The following is a 17,514-nucleotide window of genomic DNA, read 5'->3' as shown; positions in this document are numbered from 1 at the left end:
CCCAGCAAGGTAACACGAGGCCACTTATAAACAACAACAACAAAGAATTCTTTCATTCTCCACAAGCCTTTTCATACAAAACCGTATCATGTTGGGTACAATTCAAACAGTGCTAAGTAATGCTTATGGCACTGAACCTTCAACTCGTTAAGCCACATAAGTGAATTCAGACTGAAAAGAATTAACAGTCCCCTGTGACTCCTTGAGTGCATCAAAACAACACAATCATTTTCTTCCAGCAGCAGAATCATGCATGCATCAATCCCTACCTACTACTGAAGAAAAAAAATTCAGAACACCCAGAACAGGTTACTTAACTCACTGATGAAAGCAGTGTCAGGGCTACTAAAGTTAGTAAGCACTCAGTACATTTCAGTGAATTTCCCCAAAATTGTCAGCGCTAAACCTGTGGCTTTGCTTGATCACAAAGTGCCACACACCACCTCTAGCTCCATAGACACCAAAGGGCTTATAAGGAGCCTCTTCAGACCTCTGAAGATTCTGACATTTCCTGGAACAGGCAACAAAGAACGCAAGGCGATGAAATATCCTGGAAAAGCCTGATTAAGACTACTCCTTTAGCAAATATAATTCAAGTTCTGGCACTGATTAGGCATTGTCCTCTTCCATCACTCCTGAAGTTCTGCACTGCTTACTCTACACTTTTGCTAGCTAACGAGTACTGCTTAGCTCTCTAGATTAGGAAAAATTTTAATATGTAGTTGTCAGAAGTAAACCCCGCTCATAACAGCCCAGCCAAAAATCATCCTTACATCCTCAGAATTGTTGCAGTCCGATCCTCCAAATACTGATTAAAATAAACAGAAAAGCACTCAAGGTCCTTTCATTGTAGAAAAATACAGCAATATCCTCAAGAAACAGGCTGCTCTTAGCTTGGACTGGAATACGCTTCATTGGGTTGAAAACTGGTTGGATAGTCAGTCGTGGTTAATGGAGTTAAATCCAGTTGGAGACCAGTCACTAGTGAAGTCCCCCAGGGCTCAGTACCAGGGCCAGTTCTCTTTTATACCTTTATTGATGATCTGGATGAGGGGATTGAGTGCACCCTCAATAAGTTTGTAGAAGACACCAAGATAGGTGCAAGGGTCAATCTGCTAGAGGGTAGGAAGGCTCTGCAGGAAGATCTGGAAAGACTGAACTGATGGGCTGAGGCCAACTGTATACAGTCCAACAAGGCCAAGTGCCAGGTCCTGCAGTGTGAGCCAGCAGTGTGCTCATGTGGCCAAGAAGGCCAACAGCATCCTGGCTTGCATAAGAAACAGTGTGGCCAGCAGGGCTAGGGAAGTGATTGTCCCCCTGTACTCAGCTCTGGTGAGGCCGCAACTCGAGTAACATGTTCAGTTTTGGGCCCCTCACTACAAGAAGGGCATCGAGGTGCACAAGTGAGTACTGAAAATGTTAAGACTAGGCAGCACTGAACTCCACAGAGAAGGGAGGAGGAGTCTCTCTGGCTGTTCACGTAACAGAAAATAAGCTCGGATTTTAGCCCTAAGCAATTCTTAGTGACAGGTGGGGAACTAGTTCTTTTCAGGCCAGGGACCACTTCAGCCCCTTCAAAGCTAAACAAATCGTTGACGGTTCTGTGGAATGATGTTCCTGGCACAAAAAAATGGGGACCAGGACTGGGGACTGTGTTGGGTCTGTCTGAGCTGGAGTCACCTTTTCCCTGCAGCAGCTCACACAGTGCTGTACTCTGCACTTGTAGCTGGAACAGCACTGGTATCACTCCAGTGTTGTGTCTATTGCTGTGTAGTGCTGGCACAACATCAGGACTCCTTCCAAGCCCCCAAGAGCCAGCAGGCTGGGGATGGGCAAGTGATGAGGAACAAACATTGACCTAAACCAACCAAAGGGATATTCCATAACACCTGATGTCACACTCAGCAATAAAAAGGGAGGGCTGCTCCTCTTGAACAACCACTACACATTTTGAGGCCCTGCTTCCCAGGACGTGGCCGAACATCACTTTTTTCTTTTTTTTTTTTTTTGGTGGTGGGGGGGGAACATCGCTCATTGATGGGAAGTGGAGAATAATTTTTTCCCTCTCTCTGTGCTTCCACACAGACTTATTGTTTCTTTTTTCTTTTTTTTTTTTTCCTAACCATTCCCTTCCTCTTTAATTACACCTTTCTCATCTCAAACCTCAAGTTCTCTGTATTGCATTTCCTCCCCCTTCCTCTTTGAGGAGAGGGGGAGTGAGAGAGTGGTTTTGGTGGAGCTCGGCTGCCCGCCTGAGTAAAACCACCCACAGTCCTTTTTGGTACCCAACATGGGGCTTGAGGAATTTGAGATAAGGATGATAGTTGATAGAAGTAACAGGCAAAATATGGATATGATGATTGTTACAAATGCATAAGTTGTGAAGAATTTAAGAAAGCAATAACTGTGAGATGTTAGGGTTGTGAAGGGACGAGGGGTGGTGCGTGTGTAACATGTCCACCTTGTCGGTGCTGTGATGATGTTACGTTTATTTTGGTGTGGTGAATTCTCTTTCTTTTTGATGTAAATGAAGTTCGTGAAGGTTGTGATAATTGTAAAGTAAGAGTATATTATGATTAATCTTAAATATGCTTTTAACAGAGGCAAGGAGTGGAATGTAGTGGGCTCATATAGCAAGGTTTTGGTAGCAGGGGGCCGTAGGGGTGGTTTCTGTGAGAAGGACCTAGAAGCTGCCCCATGTTTGGTAAGGGCCCCACTGCTGACCAGAGCCGAGCCAATAAGCAATGTTGTTTTGCGCCTCTGTGAGAGCATATTTAAGACAGGGAAAAAAAACACTGCGCCACACAGCAGCTGGGAGAGTGAGAGGAGTGAGGAACAGCCTTGCAGGCGCCAAGGGCAGTGAAGAAGGAGGGGGAGAGGTGCTCCAGGCGCTGGAGCAGAAGTCCCCTGCAGCCTGTGGTGAGGACCATAGTGAAGCAGGATGTGCCCCTGCAGCACCACAGTGGAGCAGAGCTCATGCTGCAGCCCGTGGAGGAGACCACAGTGGAGCAGGTGGCCCTGCACCAACGGAGGCTGCCACCTGTCGAACACCCCTGCCAGAGCAGATTCCAGGCTGGACCTGTAGCCCGTGGAGAGGAGACCATGCAGGAGCAGGTGACCTGGCAGGAGCTGCTGCCCGTGGGGGAGCCAGGTTGGAGCATTTTTCTCCTGAGGGATGGACCCTGTGGTACGGACCCATATCTGGAGCAGTTCTGGAAGAGCTGCTGCCTGTGGGAAGCCCATGCCAGATCAGTTCATCAAGGACTGCATCCTGTGGGTGGGACCCCACAGCACAGGGGATGAGAGTGACCAAGAAGGAGCGGCAGAGAAGCGCTGTAGACTGACCATAACCCCTATTCCCCTGCCGCTCGGGGGGGAGGAGGTGGAAGAGGTTGGATGAGGGGGAAGGTGCTTTTGGTTTCTTTCCTTTGTTTCTCACTTCTCTAGCTTGTTAGTAATAAGCAATAAAGCTTACTATCTCCCTATGCTTAGTCTGTATATATTTATACATATATGTATGTATATATTGGGCAAAACAATAATATATATATTTAATATATAATATATATATTATATATCATTATATATATAATATATATACATGTATATGTATAAATATATACAATAATTACTGCATGATCTTCTTGCCTTTATCTCAACCTTTGAGCCCTTTTCATCATATTTTCTCCCCGTTCCTCTTTGAGGAGGGGGAGTGATGGAGTGGCTGTGGCAGAGCTCGGCTGCCCACTCGAGCAGGACACTCCAGGACCAGGGACCAACAAGTGGTAAACACATCTTCCCCTGACTCTACCTCAGAAACTATAAGCAATGACCCCTTTCACACTTCTTCTGGGATCCGGTCTATGGAAGGGTCAGGGGGAGATGTCCAACAATCATTTCTTTCTTTCCAGTTATCTCCTTGAAACTGTAGCTTCTAGTAGTTTAAAGGCTTTTGACTTTCATATTGTGAAAACAGTATTTCTTTTATGAACAGCACATTCTGACAATTGATTCTTCCCAAAAGTAATGATAACGCCACCAGTATCTACCCAAATCTGTTTCTTCTTACCACAAAGCAAGGCCCAAATTCACAGTAAGACACCTTTATCAGACTACTTGTTGTTCGATCTTAATACTTAAAAATACTCTTCAAAGTCAACCTTACCTGCATGCACTTGAGCTTCTGAGGTTGTATTATTATTATTTAGGGCTGGGAAGGAATCTTAGAATCCATGTAAGTAACTTCTCTGAAAACAGACAAGGTGAAGGAAGTACTCAAACTCCCCAACATGAAACAACTGTAGAACCTAGCAACACTTACCTGCCAGCTTCTGTACTTCAGTCACTTCCAAATTACTATATGGTGAAGTTGTACCACCAGGGTTTCACTGTACTGAGAAGGCACCACCAACGTAACTAGCTCATAGAGTCTCTAAAACTATTTCACAAAAACAGTAGAAAACATGAAGAAAAAGCAGCCTGCTGGGGAACACTGAACCCATTTAGCCATGATAGTAGTAAAAGCACCCTAGATAACCTGAGCCTCAAACTCCTCTGGGGAGGCAATTCCTCCCCCTGAGTCCTCATGCTTCCTATATAGCAAAGGTCAAATGATCCCCACCTGGCAGATTTCACTTAACAAAGGTGGAGCCAAGAGACCTTATAGAATAGGCTCATCTACCTGGCTTCAATTTTTTAAGGACAATTGCTCCTTATTTCTAAGAGAAATAACCTGACAAGGCGCTTAGTGGTTAGAGTTGACCTAATGAATTAACTACAAAAGGTGCACAAGGGTCATATTTCTCTTAGTCATTCTGTGAGGAAAATTAGTACAGAGCCTGTTAAAATAAGATAAATAAACATAAATAAAAAAGAAAATGACCTTAAAGGCAAAATTGCTGTCATAGATTTTCATCTGTCTAGTCACAACAGATAAAGAATATAGCAACCAGAATTACTTTTCTGTTGCCGACGGAAGGAAGACACAGACGCTCAATATGAGTGAACAGTGAACTTCAACTTCAATGGATAGCTCAGTCGCCTTTTATCTAGTTTGAACATAATCAACTCATACATATTGCAGAAACTAAGCTCAGGATTGGTTAACACTTCCCGGGCTTTTCAGTCTGGTCCTCCTTCTTTTGGCTACCTGTCCCGCCTTAGGGACTTTCCCGATCGCCCAAGGGCATCGTGTCCTTGAGCCTGATTGGCTCTCAGCCAGCGGTGTATGTGCCAAGGCTCATGTGAGTTGAGTACGGTGCTTCACTAGCCCATTGTCTCCCAACTGCTCAACATCCACATGTCCTGCCTCACTTAACCATTCCTCCACACTTTTCTTGACGTTAATGTTATTTAAATTTGCTTTTCTGAGTCTTTATGTGGGATTTTTCAAAATCTAGCACCATGACCTCTGACTACAGTATTTACTTTGGCTGCATATAAACTATCACTTATAAATGCCAGGATCCGGATCCTCACTCCCCATTCAGGTCAAGGACTGGGCTGAAAGTTTTGGCTTTAATTTGGTTTCATGACTACATTGCTGTTGTTGTGGTTTCCCCGGCCAGCAGCTAAGCACCACACAGCCGTTCGCTCATCCTCCCCCCTCCTTCTCTGGGATGGGGGAGAGAAATAGGAAAATGAAGCCTGTGGGTCGAGACAGAGACAGTTTATTAAGACAGAGAAAAAAAAAAATAATAATAGCGATTATAGTACTGCTACTACTAATGTATATGGAATAAGTGATGCACAATGCAATTGCTCACCACCCGCTGACCGATGCCCAGCCTATCCCCAAGCAGATGGCCCCCCCCATCCCGGCTAGCCACCCCTATCTATTGTTTAGCATGACGTCGGAGGGTATGGAATAACCCTTTGGCCAGTTTGGGTCAGCTGTCCTGGGTCCTTCCCCTCCCAGCTCCTGCTGCACCCCCAGCCTGCCCGCTGAATCCTAGCTGAAACCAGGACAGCTGTTTTCTGGCAGGTCATGGCAAGAAGATTGGCTGGCTTGGGGGAGCTTCTGTACACATGGCTTTTAGGCTGCAGTCAAAGTGTTTCTCTAGATCTGGAAGTCTGAAGATGGTTTAGTGGTTAGAAAGCTGCCTGGCAGAGAAGGACCTGGGAGTATTGGTTGATAGTGGGTTGAATGAGAGCCAGCAGTGTGCTTAGGTGGCCAAGAAGGTCAACAGCATCCTGGTTTGTGCCAGAAATGGTGTGGCCAGCCCTATACTCAGCTCTGATGAGGCCACACCTTGAATACTGTGTTCAGTTTTGGGCCTCTCACTACAAGAAGTACATCGAGGTGCTCAAGCAAGTCCAGAGAAGGGCTACAAAGCTGGTGAGGGGTCTGGCGAACAAGTCTTACGAGGAGCGGCTGAGGGTGCAGTGCTGCCCCCTGGCAGGCCCGTTTTGTAAACTTCTTCACTTGTAGCTGAGATGTTTGCCAGGAGATGGCAGTATAAGATAAAACATCCCCAAATTTTGTGTATCTTAAACACCCACACACGGAGACACCCACGCAGACACACACACACACTCCGACACACCTAATGACGCGCTGGCCTGGTGCATTAGGTGTGTCGATATTTTCAGGGCACCAAGCGTGTTTTCACAGCAGTTCGATAATAAATCTTTTTGCCAGGCTGTCAGTGAGGTACACACTGTCACTGGAAATTCTGCACATTTCTCCCAGCTCTGCTGAGTCTGGGACATTTACTTAATTACTGCCTTTACTTAAGGCAGTGGAACAAGATTTCCTCACAAGTATCAACATTAAGCCTCAGGAAATTCACTCTACTTACCAGTCATTATGGGATTACCTAGCATGCCAGCTCTTTTTCCTATAAATAATATGAAAGAAAGAAAAAAAAAAGGCATGCCCCCCAGCATGATACAATGATTTGCAACTAATTCTCATTATGAAAGTAATTAAATTTGTAATGTATTTTGAGACTTGCTAAAATACGAATGACACAACTCCATTTTAGTACCCAAATATTTTATTAAAATAGTTAGGAAGCTATACCTTATTCGAATTTTGTAATTATGGTGCAAATTCTGGTACATGAAGCACTTCATCCCAGATACTGCTAGAATTTCTTGAATTTCTTCAAAGAACAAGGAATGCTTATCTGTCAGATGAGCAGTCCAAATACATTTGAAAAGAAAGCTAGTGTTTGTACTGGTAAATTGGTAGTTTCCCTTTTTCTTGAAACAAATAGACACTGTGTTATAGTTTTAAAATCCTCCACATTTTAAATGGGGTTTCATGAATAATAGCTGAGCATATAAAATACAGATGGAGGAAGAAAATAAGTAGGTTTTATATTTTTTATGTAATAAGAGAATCATATTCTGTATTTTTATGCAAATTTGGACAACTGTGACTTTGGTTTTAAAGAAATATGTGTACTATAGTAACACATACTAATGGTATCCTAGGCTGCAATAGGCTGAGTACTGCCAGATCAAAGCAGGTGATCCTCCTCCTCTGTTCAGCACAGGAGAGGACACACTTTGGAGTACTGTGTCCAGTTCTGGGCTCCCAGTATAAGAGACACAGCTTCTGAAGATAGTCCAACAAAGGGCCACAAAGATGAAAAAAAATGATAAGAGCAGCTCTCCTACAAGGAAAGGCTGAGAACTGGAGCTGACCAGCCAGGAGAAGTGAAGGCTCAAGTGGAACTCACCAGTGTGTATAAAAGCCTGTCAGTGTATATTACAGGCCTGTCAGTCTCACGTCAGTGCCTGGTAAAATCATGGAGAAGATGGTTCTCGAAAGTATTGAGGCGCACCTGGGGGACAAAGCAGTCATTGGTCCCAGCCAGCATGGGTTTGTGAAGGGCAGGTCCTGCCTAACTAACCTGATTTCCTTTTATGATAAGATCACCCGTATGGTGGACCAAGGGAAACCAGCTGATGTGATTTTTTTGGACTTCAGCAAGGCTTTTGACACGGTTTCCCATAGGATCCTACTGGACAAAATGTCCACCATACAGCTAAATAAAAACATCATACGATGGGTGAGCAATTGGCTAACGGGCAGGGCCCAAAGGGTTATGGTGAATGGCGCTGCGTCAGGCTGGCGGGTGGTCACCAGTGGGGTCCCTCAAGGCTCCATTTTAGGGCCGGTACTTTTCAATATTTTTATAAACGATCTGGATGTAGGCATAGAAGGTATTTTGAGCAAGTTTGCCGATGACACCAAACTTGGAGGAGTTGTGGACTCGAATGAGGGTGGAAAGGCCTTGCAGAGGGATCTGGATAGGTTGGAGAGCTGGGCGATCGCCAACCGCATGAAGTTCAATAAGAGCAAGTGCCGGGTCCTGCACCTGGGACGGGGAAACCCTGGCTGCACGTACAGACTGGGCGATGAGACGCTGGAGAGCAGCCTAGAAGAGAGGGATCTGGGGGTCGTGGTAGACAGCAAGTTCAATATGAGCCAGCAGTGTGCCCTGGCAGCCAGGAGGGCCAACCGTGTCCTGGGGTGCATCAAGCACGGCATCGCTAGTAGGTCGAGGGAGGTGATTGTCCCGCTCTACTCTGCGCTGGTGCGGCCTCACCTCGAGTACTGTGTGCAGTTCTGGGCACCACAGTATAAAAAGGACATGAAACTGTTGGAGAGTGTCCAGAGGAGGGCTACGAAGATGGTGAAAGGCCTGGAGGGGAAGACGTACGAGGAACGGCTGAGGGCACTGGGCCTGTTCAGCCTGGAGAAGAGGAGGCTGAGGGGAGACCTCATCACAGTCTACAACTTCCTCGTAAGGGGGTGTCGAGAGGCAGGAGACCTTTTCTCCATTAACACTAGCGACAGGACCCGCGGGAACGGGGTTAAGCTGAGACAGGGGAAGTTTAGGCTGGACATCAGGAGGGGGTTCTTCACAGAGAGAGTGGTTGCACACTGGAACAGGCTCCCCAGGGAAGTGGTCACTGCACCGAGCCTGTCTGAATTTAAGAAGAGATTGGACTGTGCACTTAGTCACATGGTCTGAACTTTTGGGTAGACCTGTGCGGTGTCAAGAGTTGGACTTGATGATCCTTAAGGGTCCCTTCCAACTCAGGATATTCTATGATTCTATGATTCTAAGCCTGATGGCAGAGTGAAAGGAAGACGGAGCCAGGCTCTTTTCAGTGGTGCCCAGTGACAGGACAAGAGGCTATGAGAACAAAGAGAAACATGAGGTTATAGAATCTTAGAACCATAGAACCATAGAATGTTTGGGGTTGGAAGGGACCTTAAAGATCATCTAGTTCCACCTTCCCTCCCCAGGTGGGCAGGGAAACATTCTATTAGATTAGGTTGCTCAAAGCCCCAGCCAACCTGACCTTGAGCATTTCAAGGGACAGGGCCCAGATTCTCTGGGCAACCTGTTCCAGTGCCTCACCACCCTCATAGTAAAGAATTTCTTTCAAATGTCTACTGTAATCCTACCCTTTCTTAGTTTAAAACCATTACGCCTTGTCCCTGATAAAAAGTCTCTATCCATCTTTTTTACAAGCCTCCTCTAGGTATTGAAAGGCTGGCCACACTAAGGCCTCCACAGAGCCTGCCCTTCTCCAGGCTAAGCAATACCACATCTCTCAGCCTCACTTCATAGGAGAGGCGTTCCTGTCTTCTAATCGTTTAGGGGGCACCAGGTTCCATCTGAACATCAGAAAGCTCTTCTTTAATCTGCAGGTTACCAAACACTATCACAGGTTTCCCAGAGAGGTGGTGGAATCTCCATCCTTGGAGATACTCAGAAACCACCTGGACATGATCCTGGACAACCAGCTCTGGGTGGCCCTGAGCTGGGTGGGGGCGTTGGACCAGGTGACTTCCAGAGGTCCCTTCCAATCTCAGGCATTCTGTGATTCTGTAATAGCAGCTGTACATTATATCCAATACAAATAACTGATTTGTGGTAAATATTAATCTTTCATGCATATCTCAAATGTCAATTTGATGCTTTTGGGTCACTTAATTAATTAATTGTATTAGTTACAAGCTTACTTAAATTACCTTCCTTGGTGTATTATGCCTGCAGAATAAATTATTCATCTCATAAAACTTCTTAGCTAGAGTCTTATCTCTTTTTAGCTACACTATTTTCATGAGAACAGGAGCCAAATGCAGAAGTATTTTTCTTAATTAATTATATGTTAAGGAATAGGCTCAAATATGCCTAAAAAAAGATATGTGGAGCTTACAATATGTCAAACTATAAGCTGTACTACTCCAGGATTCAGAAAACAAAGACATGCATCTCCAGGAGGTATGTATTATTGTAATATCGCAAGAGGTCTGTGCTTGATAATTTTTGTATGAGTTATTTTACTCTCTTTTCAGCAGAATAAAAATGTTTGCTTGGAAACAAGAAAAGCACATTTGTGTGTTGGACTTGACTCTTTGTGACTGAAGCATGTTAGCAAGCTGATTTTATTGAATGGATCACATATCTGTGGGGAAGTTTCTAGTATCTGATGTCTTCTGTCACCTGTTATAATAAAAGTCAATAAGTAGTGACTAAACCCAGACTTCTGTTGTGGCACTGGTTGCAATGCTTAATATAAATTTGTCCAACTTAACCACTGATATGATTTTTAAATTATTTTTTTTAGTAACTTTTTTTTGTTTCTCCATATATTGAAACTTTGGGCACCTCATTGCCCATGCATTTTCATAGGCTTTCATTTTCACATTTTCATTAAAAATATATATGAAGAAAAAAAAAAAAAAAAAAAAAAACAGAAATTTGGTCTGTTACATGAGACCTTTACTTTATGTATATTCATCAGTTACCCTGTTTGATAATTTTTCATACAGCCATGCTTCTACAGCGATTCTCAAAAAGAAAGAAAAAGCAAAGCAAAACAAAAACAAACAACAAAAAAAAACACACCTCTTTAAATCCTAAGATGTTTTCTTTGCATGTCTGTCTCTTCTGTTTGTTAACCACCGAGCTTCACTATTTTGTTTGTAATGCCATTTTTTGTGCTCTGCTTTGAGAGCATAGTTGTCTTTTCCTAAGACAGTTCAAGGTAGTTCTAACAAATAACATACCTCAAACACCCCTGAGGTGACAGTGACCGAGTTCTTACAGAATGTTTATGTAACATGCAGACAGACAATAGGCCAAGTTCAACCTGAAATCTGAGTTGACTTGCACTTTATAACAGCAAATTAATTTTGTAATCCTCCCTCAGCAGTACCTACAGTGGGTCTCTGAAATCATGAACTTCCACGCTCTACCTAAATCACCTGCCTGCGGCAGCCATGACAACAAAGCAGCCCCAGCGCTATGGGGATAATAAAGCAGTTCCAATGCTATGGAAAACTGCAGCACAAATGATGCTCGGTGCAGCTGCAGAGGTAGGGGACAGAGCTGGCACAGCAGACTGTGGCAAAGGCAGAGGTAAGATAGTCATAAACTCAACCTCACATTCTTTGTTCAAGCTTCCAGTGAGGTGGAGCCAAATCATTTTGGTTTGTAAGCACTGTGACAGGCAAGCACTGAGGCTCTGTCTCACTACCAGTAAAATCATCCATACAACTCTAATTACATTCAGTGAAAGCAGATGCATGTCCTGAGCAAATAAAACCTTTGGCAGGGTCATCTCTCGGAAGGAGGTGTCTCTTATTTTCACACCACTCAATCCATTTAATGTTCTCTATAATTGAAAGCATTATCCTGTCAGGTAGGTTTTGCACAGATCTGGTGTCAGAGCAGAGCTGTTGGGCTACGTTATCAGAGGCTGCATATCCACTACCAGGAGGATGACTCCTTTACCACGTTATGACAAACAACTGTAGGCATTTATAAGTAGCGATTTGTAGCTAGATGTAAAAATGTAAAGAAATGTAAAGTGACATGGTTATTGTGGTGGTGCTAGGAAAATATTGACTGGTATTTTTACAAGCTGGTTTGGGGAATCTAACATGTTTCAGGTAGATCTGTTTATTTTTTGTTGAATGAAACAAAGATTTGGGCAGTCTCATTATTAAGTGGCAATTGCCGATAATTTTGATGCTTGAAAATACACAATATCTGAGCTTCTTAATTGTTGTTAGAGGTTGCATTATCCATTTAGGTGTGTGACATTTTTTAATTTTTACATCTTATTTACACGTGATCTATTAGCAGCACATGGTAATCTGATAGCCCTCTCTGATTTTGGCTTCAAGGGACAAAGACAAAATTGGAATTTCCTAACTAGAACTGTGTGATTTTTATCAGACATATCTGTAGGATTCATCTTTTGGCTTTGCAGTCCACTGATGTACTCCTATGAGCATCACCAGGCATATCTTCACAGAACAGTGAATAAAACAAACAGAATGGGCAGGCAGGAGGAAGAGTTTCATTGTTACAGGAATATGCTACAGGTGAATGACCTTTGCCATTGTTTACAGAGCAACACAATGAAAAATTAGGTCGCATTTTCAAAGTTAGTTCAGAGCAGTTTTTTTACAAACATTTCCAATAATCAATATATTTGTATATACAAATAAACGTGGGCCAAAATACCAGTCATTCCTATTTTGGAGAATATCTGATCTATATTTTAACTTCATTACTCTGGTTCACTTCACAAATGCTAATGCTAAAAGCAGTTTACAAGGTTAGCTTGTGTAAATTCAGTGCGTGTTAGAAAGTTAATCAGTATTTTAAAGCACTTATTAGAAAGTTGTTCATTCCAGAATTGCTAGCCTAGCATTAAGAATAAAATAGGAATTTTAACACAGCTGAAATAAGCATGTTTTTTGTTGTTGTTTTGTGTTTTGTTATTGTTTGTTTGTTTGTTTGTTTGTCCTGAAAGAGAAAAAGAGAAAAAACAGTTCTTTTAATGCTGAGAGAATCTGGAAATATTATTCCCTGGGATAATTTATCCAGTAGTAATTTCCACAGTACTCCATTATAGCTAGTCAGTTTTCATTTCATGCCTTTCATTGTCATGAATTCAGCATTTAGCTAAAATCCATTAGAATTACATGGATATAAGCCTGTGAGAGGAAAATTAGGCCCATCAATCCTTAGCACAAACTCAAGAACCCACTTAATTATGGGATTTGGGGAGTTTGTAATTATAAATGGCATGTTTACTGATTAAGAAATTAGTATCATAGTGTCATGTGTGTGTGAAATTTCATTGACACCTAGCAGGTAGTTCTGTGATGGTGGCCTCCATCTCCCAAGAGGAATGTCATTTGTATCAAAAAGGTGATCTAATTTTCCCTCAGGGGTCTCTGGGCCTTTGGAATTGCTGGGAAAAAAAAAAGAAAAAAAAAAACATTTGTAGGGACTTTGCACAAAGTGCTTTATTTTACTAACCTTAGAACACATTTTTAAGGGAAGAACTCAAATTTGTATTTCTGTGAAAATGTTTCCTCTTTAATTAATTCTTAATTTCGTTTTCATGTGCTGTTTTTTGTTCTATAACATGCTTTTCCCATAGTGAAACAACAGTCTGAGAACTTTTAATTGATACGCACACTTATTTCAAATATGGAACAAAGTATAGTGCAGACATTTGTAATTCCCTGCCAATTCCCTGCTGGTGTTTTCCTTTTTTGACATTAACGGTATTCATTTCCTTTTCAACTGCAGATTGGGGACATCATTTTTTAAATGCACCAATGTGCAATACATGTACTGATCTGTTAACAGATTATTTCAGTGTTTGTTTTTTGTTTGTTTGTTTGGTTTTTGTTTGTTTGTTTGTTTTTCTGTGAAATGCTCTACCTTTTAGGAAGGGAATCCTTAAACATTTCTGATTTTAGGTTTAGTTTACTTGGAAGTAACATGGGCACAGAAGTTTGCTGCTAGGAGCCCTAATATTTTTTCATCTTGGTTGCACTTGGTAACATTGTGCAAATATTATTTTCTTCTGGCATTTTTTGGAGTGTGTCTGGTCTGCTGGAAAGCTCAAGTAAAGAAAGAATATGTGCTAACTTAGCACATACACTTTACTTTTAAATATATATATATATTCAGTGGAAAATGTGAATTGTGTTAAAAAGATCAGCAGGGCTGGGATCTAAATACATTGAGAAAGATTTTGCGTTTTGCATTTATTAAAGCAGACTGGTTCCAAATGCAGAATAAAGCACGTGTTTGTTCACATGCAGCTGCTAGACACCAACCAAAAAAGGCTTGACAGGAATGTGTAAACCGGTGCCATTCATCACCCCACCAGAAATGGCACCGACTTCGCGGGTAACTGAAAGAAAAAGCACATCGTGAACACCCAGGGCAAATTCGCTATTAGCCAGGCCAGTCACACGTTTAGTAAACAATAACCTGTAATAATTAGGTAATACAAAGAACATTGCTTTGTATCGAAGGGTGAGGTAGAGCATTTGTATTTGCATTTAATTGCTGTGTGCCAAATTCCCCATGGTGATTTTAACACAACTACTGCCACTTCGCTGACACGACGAGAGCGTGTTAATTTAAACGGGGGACTACACATCCTTTGTTGGCATCCCCACACAATGTGACACACGCCCAGAAAGCTTGTGCTTGCTTCTCCAGGGTCGAGATCCACGCTGGAAGAGGCAGGAGCCAGGTGTAGGCTCAACACTTAAAGCAACCAAAACGAGCATCGCAGCCACGGGGGGCGGGTCTGGGCGGCAGCGGAGGGCAGCAGACCCGCAAAACTATGAGGTTGTTGGCTCAGGCTTTCGTTATTAAAGACTTTCGTGTTTGGGTGTGAGGTGTGAGACGAGGAAGCCCCCGCCTGTCCCCTCCGAGGAGGGGCTGTGCGGGGCAGAGGCGGCTGGCAGGGGGCCGCCACCCAGCCGGGAAGGGCAGGGCAGGGCAGGAGGAGGGATGGCGGCGGGAGGAGGAGCGGGCGATCCCCACGTCACTTTCCCCGGCCGCGTGTTTACGTGGAGATGAAGATGGCGGCGCCGGGGGCCCCTGCGCGGCCGCTGCCGTCGCCGTGAGGCGGGTTGGGGACGGGACGGGACGGCGCAGGCAGGCTGCGTGCCCCGGCTGAGGGCGGAGCGGGCCCGCCTCCCGCCGCCGGTAACGCGCCGCTGTCCCTGCACAGGCGCCATGGAGGACGAGGAGCGGCTGAAGAAGCTGGAGGCTGGGAAAGCCAAGGTGCGGGGCGGCTGCGGCGGGGCGGGGACGGGGACCCGAGGAGGGGACGGGGGTTGTGGCGGGGGACCCGGCTCGGCTCGGCTCGACTCGGCTCCGCGGGGACCCGCGGCGAACAAAGCCTCGGGGGCGGGGTGCGCTTTGTACTGCCCCGGGTCCCCCTCCCTCTTTCCCTCCCTTCCTCCATGCCAGCCCGCGGCCGGGGACGGCCACGTCGCGGGGAGCGCCACAGGTGGCGGCGAAGCCCGGCTCCTCGCCGCCTCGCCCCCGAGCCTTTTAAGCCGAGGAGACTCCCTGTGAGGCTTCCCGGAGGGTTGCAGAGCCGGCAGCTGCGTCTCAGCGTGCTGCTAATGCCTCTTAGGAAGGGGGGATTACGGGCTCCCAGGGCTGTGTGAGGGGCACCCAGTGGTTGTTGAGTTATGAGGGGTATAACTCAACCCCTCATGAGGGGTTATGTTATGAGGGGTATAACTCAACAACCACTGTCACTGCCCGGTGGCTGTCGGGGTCCCAGGCCAGCCCACAGCCTCGCACCAGCTCGGCTTGGCTTGGCTTTGGTTTGGTTTGGCTCCACAGGTGCTGCCTCATGGGCTGCACATGGGGCCACCCCACAGTGTGAGAACCTCCTCTTGCCTTCAGAGAGAGCCTTGGTGTGGTCAGGGAGACAAGGTAATTAACGGCAGCCATGGTAAGGTGAGGTTAGAGGGAGCCTTTTGATGCCAGCTATTGTCTGGTTCCTTCCAGCAGCCACTGCTCAGTGGCAGGGTTCGCAGCGCTGTAAGCCTGTAATATCCACACTGAGGAGACACACAGCTTGGTAGTGGTCACCAGTGGTAAAAGCAGCGAAAAGGCAAGCTGTGAAATAAAACTGTGAAATACCATAATCGTTGTGCCTATACAGTCCATCAAAAAGAGAACGTAGTTGGGCAGGGAAGCATTATGTTGTGTTACACAAAAACTTTGTAACTCTGGTGTGTCTGTTTCTTTTGAAACGCTGTTCAAAAGGTACAGCAGCAAACTCTTTTAGATCGTTTATATAGGGTGTTCTTACACGCTTAGAGCAAGAATGGTGTTTATGCATCGTCAGAACCATGCAATCACAGAATGATTTGGGAGGCACCTGGAGCATCATCTAATTCCAACCCCCCAGCCATGGGCAGGGAACGTACAGCGGCGCTACCAAAAGGTACCAGGACAGATCAGCAGTGCTGGCAGCCTTGTGTTCGGCTGCACCCAGGTTGACAAATTAATTCTGCTGTAGAATACTTGGAAATAGCTCACAAAGAAAATGGATGGAGTAAATTTGCTAATACTACAAACCACAGTGAATAATTTATCGAGAGAACTTACATTTTTCTGTTCCTGTTGGCTTGGTATGAGCACAGAAAGCTAGTGGCAATTTCTGAAAAGCGAACCAGAAGTTGGGGCTCAAGAAGGAAGCTGTTGCATTCCTGCTAGCTTTCAGAAAAGACGTGTGCATGTTTTACTTACTGTTAGTAGGAATTCCGTCATTGCTGTTGCCCTTCTAGCCTTTTCTGACTGAAATGTGTGGATGTTCTTATAAATACATCCCTGAAGACTTTCATGTTCTGTTCTTTTAAACTTCCCTTGTGGTTGAAGTCATTGTAACTCTTTAAAGCTATATGTGCTTTACATGACAAGCACTGTTAGTATTTCAGATTTTTCACTGGCATTCTCTATACCCTTCACACTCTTTCTTTCTCTTTTTTTCCCCCACATGAATAGTGTAATTAAATGTGTTGTACTGTGGAGACTAGGTCTCAGTCTTCCAGTGACAAGTGTCACTGCTAAAGGCAGAAAAGAAGAAATTGTGTTAGCAGAGAATGGAAGTAGGAGTTGCTCCTGCAGCTGCCTTTCTCTTTTTCAAGGATACAAGCACATTCACAGGAGCATGATCAGCGTGCCTCCCAAAACTGCTTGGCTCCATTGAATATTTTCTGCAAACCACAGCAACAAGCGTCCAAAAAACTTTAGAGCCTAACCACTGGATGTTGTTTAAATAGCTGGAAAAAATAATAAAATGTGTTGTTGCTGTGCTAAAAGCACAGGCATTGCTATACTTCAGATACCTTGATGCTTCTTCCATGATAGTATAAACTTTAAATGTAAATAAGACACTGCATAAACTGTGGAATGAATGTTGTTAATAGGCAGGCCAGTAAAAGAGCCTAGTAGGTACGATGGAGGTGGTAGGTGCACTGCTAACAGTGAAGTTATTATTCTAAAAAGGTACTTGGATTCTTAGGCCTTTTTCCTCTAAATGTAGTGCCAGGTCTCACTACTTGTGTTCTAAGCAATATGAGCTTCCAGTAAAGCAATCATGCGGTTATTTTCTGATTATAGTGTTGGGTAGTAGCTGTGAAGTTTGGTTCTGTGTCAGCTTTGTTTTTCCTGATGTCTTCTTAAGATG

The 17,514-nt window shown here is 44.4% G+C and overlaps 1 protein-coding gene across 7 annotated transcripts in view; it reads left to right on the top strand.

Annotated features, from left to right (window-relative positions):
• The first annotated feature begins 14,844 nt into the window (after positions 1 to 14,844).
• AKAP9 (A-kinase anchoring protein 9) overlaps positions 14,845 to 17,514 on the top strand; it is a 109,933-nt gene continuing 107,263 nt past the window's right edge. For all 7 annotated transcript variants that reach the window (XM_072033643.1, XM_072033642.1, XM_072033640.1 and 4 more), the window contains exon 1: positions 14,845 to 15,086. In XM_072033643.1, the coding sequence (XP_071889744.1) occupies positions 15,039 to 15,086 (48 nt within the window). In that variant the 5' untranslated portion in view covers positions 14,845 to 15,038. The remainder of the gene's footprint in view (positions 15,087 to 17,514) is intronic.

Source organism: Anas platyrhynchos, chromosome 2, assembly GCF_047663525.1.
Source record: "Anas platyrhynchos isolate ZD024472 breed Pekin duck chromosome 2, IASCAAS_PekinDuck_T2T, whole genome shotgun sequence".
Taxonomy (NCBI): domain Eukaryota; kingdom Metazoa; phylum Chordata; class Aves; order Anseriformes; family Anatidae; genus Anas; species Anas platyrhynchos.
This window is presented reverse-complemented; position numbering and strand designations above follow the sequence as displayed.